The sequence below is a fragment of the Phalaenopsis equestris genome, unplaced genomic scaffold (assembly GCF_001263595.1).
Source record: "Phalaenopsis equestris unplaced genomic scaffold, ASM126359v1 Scaffold000341, whole genome shotgun sequence".
Classification (NCBI taxonomy): domain Eukaryota; kingdom Viridiplantae; phylum Streptophyta; class Magnoliopsida; order Asparagales; family Orchidaceae; genus Phalaenopsis; species Phalaenopsis equestris.
This window is the reverse complement of record NW_018164783.1, coordinates 184,749-193,770: the sequence shown is the minus strand read 5'-3', so window position 1 is coordinate 193,770 and position 9,022 is coordinate 184,749. Positions and strand designations below refer to the sequence as shown.

Below are 9,022 nucleotides of genomic sequence, written 5' to 3'. Positions count from 1 at the left end.
CCCCCCCCTGAAGCACTAATAGATGCAGTTCACTATTTATGTTCATTTTTATTCCATAGAATATAAGTTTTTTTAAAGGAAATGTTAGCAGAGTCAATTAATTATGCCAAACTAGCTGTCTAAATTAGAGTAGAGTATGTTAATTTATAATTAAGAATAGATACTTGTACTTTGTATGGAAAATATTTTGTGACATAACATCAAAATTATATATTAGGTTTTGTTGACCGGTAGTTAGATGAGTTTTGAACAAATACTATACTTGTATCTTGCAGGCCAGTAGTTGGTCTATAATGATTTTCTTTTTGGATATTTGAGTGAATTTAATCACAAATGCACGTACACCATATATGCAAAGTCTTGAATCCAAGACCTCTTGGATGAAAACCTATGATCTCAACCAACAAGTTATGATGTCTTGCATGCTACAACGATTCAAATGTTTGAGGAATGTAGCATCACTCCCAACTTCACTGGCATCATCAAATGAGCCTCCCTATTTGCACGTTACTTTGCCCATCGCAGTCATATTTTATATATTCCTTGTATAATAATGGTGTGGTGTAAGACATCTTAGTCCTTTGTTGTGAGTCATTGTATTATTAGTTTAGTTAATATTATTTAACATGCATGTTTTTGCCATGGTTTTTGTTGTATTTTCTGTCATATAATTCTTTCTTTCTGCCTTCAAATCCATTCTTTTAGGTATTTTGTTTGTCACGTTTTTATTTTTACATGCTTAGTTTTATATCTGCATCAAATTTTTCCTTTTCACAAAATGCGGCTTCTTCAGTCCTCCATGGTCTTGAAGTTTGTTGTTTAACTCCTTGTCAAACGATGTCAGAGTTGAAGTTGATTAGTCCACGGAGTTCTCAATGAAGAAATTAAATTGTGCAATGCATTGAGAAAAAGAAACAAAGATTTGATGATAGAAGATATAAAGATAAGAAACATTTAAACGGGAGGGAGAGAAACATCAAACTCAAATCGGGGAAGAAGTTAGGAACTAAGCCATAATTTTCATTAAATTCATCAATGAATTATTAAGTGAACCACTTTATTTATATAAATTAAGTATAATTTTTTTAAGATCTAAAATTAGGCTTATACTAATTTAAATTTAAATCTAAACTTATCCTAATAATTATTCAAATGGATAATTTTATATAATAAATGCTGAATTAAATCTAAGCCTAATTTATCCTGCATCAACTTCCTTTGGATGATAAAAATCCTGCCGAAATAGTTAGAATTTATTGGAGGAATTGAATGTCATCCACCATACTAATAACTTGACAATATTCATCCAAAGTAAGAAAGACAAATGAAAAATTTATCTGAAGCATGGGTAGACCATGATGAGTAATACCACAAATCAATAACGACATAAGAAGCTTGTTGTCAATCCTCGAGAGCATCAACAAAAAATTGAAAAATATCCTCAGAAGCTTGGAGCTCTTCACGAATTTTATTAAATCAATTAAAATTTATTATGATCTTTATTGGGTAGATTGGATTTACAGATTAAAGTTTAATAGGTTAGATAAAGTGGCCAAGCAAATTGTGGGGTGTGCCTTAGCAATGGCTAGATGAATTGCGATCATTTCCAACAAGGCATGTGCAATGTTTGTGAGATGCTACAACACTAAGGAGGACAGGTGGGCTAGTGCAATGAGCGCAAAGTGCTGCCGAGCCAGTGGAAATGGATGTGGACTTAAATGTGATGGGGACATTTATGGTGGTCAGAAAAGGGTTAAAAGCTTAATAATCAACGTAAAGGAAGGATGCATTCATGCAACGCAATTGTTGGTGCTACGGCTGATGCCAAACATAACATAGACATTCTATGTTGTCATCATGCAAGAGATGCATTATTCTTTGAGTTGGGAAGTCACAAATACAAGATTATTATTATTTTTTTCTTGAAAAATAAATATAGGATTTATTAAGGGTAGGTTGTAATTGAAGATGAAATGGCTCTAGGTTGTTTGAAATGTTTATTTGTGGGAAGTATTAAATTGATGGGGCTCGTCTATGGTGTTGATGTTGAAGGGTTACTCAATAAGTGACAGATGAAGAAGGGATTTGAATGGCATTGGTTGTGATTAAAACAAAAAAGGGCATGACGATCAAGATCATGATCTAAGCTTGCATATATGATTTCTAACAAGATCGGAAAGCTTTGATATTAAATATTATGAAGACAAAAATAAAAGTGTGCAGGAGAACTAGAGATGTTGAGAGTGCAAGTGAGTTGAATGTTGTTTTGAGAGATTAGCGAAGACGCTAGTGGATTTGAGTGGTGGACATAAGGAGCAAGCGTGCTGGTGTAGTGTAGTAAGCTAGTGCTAGTAAGTGAGCAAGAGTGGAAACTGGTAGCCATTTGTACTGATTAATGTAAGGTGTCTAGCAGTGCAATCAGTGCTAAGGATGTCAATAAGTCCAGCTAAGCTTGATTCACCCCTCGCTTGAGCTTGAATTTGATTACTTAATTAAGTTTGAGGTCAAGTTCGAGCTCAATTATATACATTCAAGTCAGCTTAATAGCTAGCTTATTTATTATGATAGAGAAAGTTAATTATGATCCATGTAATTTTTCTAATGCATTAATAACAAAGAAAAAATAGAGTAGAAATAAGAAGAAATCATTTGATATGAAGAAGTGATATATATATATATATATATATATATAATATTTTTAACTTTGTATTCAAAACTCATAGCTTCTATATTATTCTAAGTGCGTATTTTATTAACATTTTTAATCAAAGCTCACGAGCTAATTTTTTTACTCAAGTTTGCCTTAAGCTTAGCTCCTTAACTCATCAGCTCAGTTCACAAGCCATTTATTGAGCTGAACCTAAGTCAATTCGCACGCAACATGACTTAGTTACATCCCTATTCAGTCCAAAGGCAATACACATGCATATGGCATACTAATAGGGATTACACTTGGCGTAGAATGTTATATGTCACAGATGGTTGCATATTACAACCAACCAGGGGATGCAGTGCGGTTAGGATAAAAAAAGGCCTTGACTAGCTATTCAAGGGGAGGGACATGGTGTGGTGGTTTGTGAAGGATTGAAGTGCTGACTTTCATTAGGTTATAGATTGGCCTCAAACATTGAGGTGTCATGTGGAATGTAATTAAGAAGATAGAGCTTGAATGTTGTTGATTATGATTATAGATAGGAAAGTTTATGAATATAACAATCATGATATGAGCAAGCACGAGATTGCTAATGAGATTGGATTTTTTGATATTAGTATTGTGTAGAAAAAGCAGTACAAAGAGAGAGGGAGAGCGAGGGAGAGAAAGATGTAGAACATATAGAATAAGGGATGAAGTGAGGAACAAAGGCATGGTTTTTATTCAATCCATAAAAAAATTATTACCAAGAAAATCACTCTTTTATAGAATAAGGCATTCAAAGATATGATCTTTTTTTTCAGGCATTAGAAGATATGAAATAAAATAAGACATGTCATAATTCAAATATAAATTTAAAATTATCATAATGATCATACAAGGGATAATTCTACATAAAATAAAAAAATCTAAAATAGAGCTAAACCTAATTTATCTTGCATCAGTATGCTTTCTTTTTTTTTGTTTCTAGTGTCCATGGCGTGATATTTTCTTAATTTCTTTTGTCTATACTTTCATAAGTCATTCAAACTATTCCTGAAATCTTGCACAAAATCTTCCAATTCAAAATGCAGTCTAGATTGTGAAATCTTATGCTTTGGGGATTTTTTTTTTAATCTTGATAGTAGTTATCTCCTTTTTTTAGCTCTTTTCATCCAAAGACTTCTTTTTCCATCTTGAAAGCCATCATATCTATCCACTACCCTGTCAAATTAGTTGAAATAAAACTGATTAGGAATAAAAAGTAATTTTAAGAATTCAAAAAATAGCCATCATATCTTTCCACTACCCTGTCAAGTTTGTTGAAATAAACTTGATTTGGAATAAAAAGTAATTTAACGAATTCAAAAAATTTATAACTTTGATTTTAATTTTATAATGAAAGTTAAATGGTTATTTTAAATTTTAGTTAAGATTTGAGAATTGGTAGTAACTATCCTGTATTTTCTTTTTAATCTTCACTGAAAATCTCCAATCTTATTCTCATTTGAGTTTCATATTTGAATTTAAATTCAAGTTTGAAAGTCTAGTTCTAATATAGATTTGAAATTAGAATTTTTTTACTAAATTTATTTTCCATTATTTTCTCCGCAAATTTATTCAACTACCTTCACTTGATCAGGACTAGTTCCCCAGACTCAGCCTAAATTATTTCTAGTTCATATGTCATTGGGGATCAACCTTTCTGGTGCTCATCAAGACCTTAGAGCTTTTAGAGATATCTTTTCAAATTTTTGTTAGTGTTCTTGATAATATGTAATGATATCCTTTTATTGATGGATTATGTTGTTCTTCGCCTTCACTTTTTATCCTTGGGATGAACATCCCCATTCATCACATTTTCTTTTAGTGGATTTTCTACTTTTCTCATTTTTAGGAATGAATTTTACAAGGTTCGTACTACTACGATCGAGAACTTTCAATTCTCTTTCTAGCAACATTTCAACTTTGCGAAGTACAGTAATTGATGTGCTTTCAATAATTGTGGCTTTTATGAATAGCTTCAGGACTCATGTGGTTGGTGGATGTTAGAAGACACATTTTGGAAAACAGTGAAGTTTGCTAAATTCATTATTTCTTTTCGCTCGTATTTAATAATCAAGAACATGATTTTAAGCTTCACAAATCCTCAAAACATCTCATTTGTTGGGTATTTATATACATGCCGCACAGTTCTTATTTTTTTGTATATCTAACATCTATTCCTTCATATTTACATGCATTGCACTAAAATCTTCAACATCACATAAAAAATGCCTCTCTTAGCAACTTTTTGAAAGTGAAATACATCTTTTCATGCATAGGTTTATAACAAGGTTTTAAAAATTTAAATATCAAACTTTAGGCCGTAGATATGTAAATATATTAGAAAAATATGATGTATATGTAAATTTTTCTTCCTTTTTAAACACCAATCATTTACATCTAATGATCACTCAATATCTTCGATTTGTGCTATGTCCTATGCTCATTTGTTTTGTTCGACAATTGAATATTCTCCCCTAGTCATAAAATTGATCACTCACTCCAATTTCTTGTTCTTCTATATGTACCATGAGAGTGGAGCTTCTTGAGTTTTTTTTATTTGGCTCATCCTTGCTTTTGCAGCAGCGGAGCAGATGGGGAGGCTGTTTTGGTGGATTTTCCTGTTTTGGGTCACAGAAAGGAGGTAAGCGCATCGTTCCTGCAACCCGCATACCTGACGGAAATGGGTCCACAAGTCGTGGGAACATGCCTCAGTCCGCCGGACCTTCTAACCAAAATACCAACTTAAATCTCTCTCTATTAGCTCCGCCATCATCACCTGCTTCTTTTACGAACTCTGCACTCCCTTCGACGGTTCAATCGCCCAGCTGTTTCTTGTCATTGTCTGCCAACTCGCCTGGCGGACCATCCTCAACCATGTTTACAACAGGTCCTTATGCTCATGAAACACAGTTGGTCTCACCACCTGTTTTCTCAACTTACACAACAGAACCTTCTACTGCTCCTCTAACTCCTCCTCCTGAGCTTGCCCACCTGACAACTCCCTCATCCCCTGATGTGCCATTTGCCCAATTGCTTTCATCTTCTCTTAAGCTCAGAAGTAGTGGTAAAGTGAATGGGGTTTCTTACTCTGGTTATGTTGGTGGTGACTTCCAGTCTAACTATCCACTCTATCCTGGAAGTCCAACCAGTAGCCTTATATCACCTGCATCTGGAACTCCTCGTACTGGGCTCTCTTCACCGTATCCTGAGGGTGACACCCCTACTCGATGGAGTGCTTCCATTGTGCCCCGTGACTTGCCGCATTCAAGGAATGGGCCATCCAAGCTGTTTGGTCTTGATTCTGCCACCTCCAGAAATTTCATGCTGCCATCTGATTCAAGCTTCTTCCGTCCAGATAACTCCGCTGCCGCCCAATTTTATCTCGATCAGGCGCAGCAATCCTTTTCTAGCTATGCTCATTGCGGAGCAAGATTAAGTGTTTCCAGGGAAGGTGATGTTTATTCCGGCGGCGGTAATAGGCCGAACAAATCCGTCAAACAAGATCCGGAGGAGATTGAAGCCTACAGAGCATCTTTTGGTTTCAGCGCGGACGAAATCGTTGCGACCCCAAATTATGTGGAGATTAATGATGGGGTTGATGTTTCCTTCACCATGTCATCTCCCTTCAGCAACTGTAAGTCATGCATAGAACACCATCCTTTCTTGAGGATGCCCACAGGAGGCCAGAAGTCAGTCATGGTGGATTCTGCCAGCCAAAATATGCCAAATCATGTGTTCAGAGGAGATATCATTGTAGCAGCAAATTATGATAATCCAATTGCAGGTGAATAAGCTTGCTTATACATCTATATATTATCTCCTGTTTCTATTTTTGTGCATAAAATTCATACTTTCTTCTCATCTACTTGTAGGTGGTGCTAACAACAGCTGCCATGATACTAATCTTCATCCAACCGAGAAGAAGAGCGAAGCAACATTTTCGAAGTCCACGAGCAGAAGAACTCGAGTATTGGAATCATGTTCTGATGCAGAAATTGAGTACAGAAGAGCTAGAAGTGTAAAAGATGCTAACAATGCACTTCTGGCCTCCTTCAACTCTCCTTCATAGCCTGTAACTGGAACTGGATGGTAGTACAGTTTAATTGTTCTATATTATGTAATCAAAAACATGTTAGGAATTTGTCTTTTAGGGTCTTTGATACACTTATGGTTGTATTATTCTCTAATTCTAGGGCTTGGTTGGATTGATGATATGCTTTCCATCTTCATTTTACAGAACCCTTTGCTTTTTTCCTACTTAGATAAAGTGCTAAAATGATTTTTATTAGTTTATTTTTATTTCAGAGTTTATAAAAATATTAATTTAGTATTTAGATTTTTTGCATGTAAATTTACATACATACCATTCAATTTCTATATATTTACGTATGTAACCCCCAGAGTTTGGCATTTACACTTATAAAACATTGGTGGCATGGACTGACGGATGAAAAAGTGTATTTCACCTTTTAAAAAGATGGTGATGTTGGTATTTTTATGTGATATTAAAGATTTGATTGGCACATATGTAAATATGAATGTTTAGGTTCTATGTATGTAAACACTCCAAATTATTAAGGTGTCCTCAAAACCATACCGAAGATGATTGTGGTAATTTCTTCTAGATGTTGATGATGGCACATATGAATTAAGAGAATCAATCATGAGATGTTGAGGAGCATACTATCAAGATGCTTGGAATGATCTCAATATAGAGCAAAACAATATTGGCTATGCTCGTTGATCATCATTGTCATGATGTTTTCCCTTCTTAGGCTTGTTATGTATTTAACGATCATTTCTCGTGTATTTGTTCATGTTTGTCACATTTCATTAATGAATCTAGTTTATTTTGAATATATTTTATTGACTATTTATTGTCATTCATAGTTTTAATATATGTTTTATGACAAATGATATACATCAATGACAAAGTCACTGTTTTAAGGAACATTCTAAGAGCCAAATTACTTGTGTTAGCTTATCTTCCCATTCATGTGCATTGGAGAGCATTAACTGAGGTTTATCCTAAATATATACATTTAATTACTTTCTCGCAATAAAACCAAACAAGTAAAAGTTTAATTTACATCTTTAACTTGGTGATAGCAAAATTTTTGTTGTTATTTCTATGCAACTTTTATAGTAAAGTGTTGATTTGCGTTGTGGTTGAACCTTTTGGATTAAAATCCAAGACCATGGTAACAAAGATGTATCGTTACATTAAAAATATCATATCAACACAAATATTTCCAACCTTTGCATCTCCCTTAGCTCTGCAAAGATTCATTTTCAACAAATATATTTCCCATATTTGATACTTTTCTTCTTGATTAGTAGTTTGTAAAATGCATCAATGGCATACTAATATGAACTTTGTAGAAAACCCTTCATGGAATTTCCAACTTCTTATGAATAATTGAGATTATTAGAAGTATGCGTATTGATAACCTTTAAATACCTAAAAAATTTTGATTGTTATGATGAAAATGAGATTGATAAATTAAGTGATGATTCATGAACATGATTTTTATTATGCTTTGCTTGAATACAATGCTTCGGGAATTGTGGGCACAATAATGCAAATGCAAACTTAATTATTATGTTGCAGTTGATTAGGTAAACTTTGAAGCTTTCGTTTTATCACACCCATTCAAATACAAAATGAGATCTGTGATTTGTCGGTAGTAAAACCTCACATCAGAAGATGAGTAATATAAATATGTGATGTAAATAATAATGTTTAAAAGCAGACAAGCCTTTCTTTTAACCCACCAAAAAATATGAAATGTTAGGTCATGCAAATTTCATTCATTAAGCATCAGTAAACTACAAGGTGATAATGAAGTTATGAGGCCCAAAGGCTCTCTCAAACACCATGGGAAAAGAAATTTATCCTACTATCATATTTTACATCCACAACAGTCAGTAGAATACATCACACAAATGAAGAGTACTAAGATTTTTAATTGACTAATACAAGCTACATGATGTGATTTTTTCATGAGAAAAGTATATTTATCAAAGACTTAATATAAGAATAAAATTAATGATACACAAGTTTCAACTTTAGTCATAAAAAAAAAAAGATATAAGTGAAATATTTTAGCCAGCAAAAACTCCTTTCTCCAAATGACTACAAAAGAAAATATCTTTCAAAATTAATTTCCTTAGTTCAATTAAATACAATATAATTAGAGAAAAAACGTGCTTAACGTCAGCTCACATGTCAATCAAACAACATAATATCATATAGATAATGAGTCACTTCAAAGATTACACTTGATTCAAGATAAAACAACATCCAATCAAGATCTCATTGCACCAATAACTAATATCTTA

At 33.5% G+C, this 9,022-nt stretch overlaps 1 protein-coding gene across 2 annotated transcripts in view; it reads left to right on the top strand.

The window, feature by feature from the left end:
* LOC110025900 (uncharacterized protein At1g76660) overlaps positions 1-6,931 on the top strand; it is a 10,337-nt gene extending 3,406 nt beyond the window's left edge. The window contains exons 2-3 of one of the 2 annotated variants that reach the window (XM_020726591.1): positions 5,264-6,464; positions 6,553-6,931. In XM_020726591.1, the coding sequence (XP_020582250.1) occupies positions 5,264-6,464; positions 6,553-6,749 (1,398 nt within the window). In that variant the 3' untranslated portion in view covers positions 6,750-6,931. Of the gene's footprint in view, positions 1-5,260; positions 6,465-6,552 lie in introns of both variants that reach the window. The other variant, XM_020726590.1, reaches the window with a different exon arrangement.
* Positions 6,932-9,022: the final 2,091 nt, after the last annotated feature.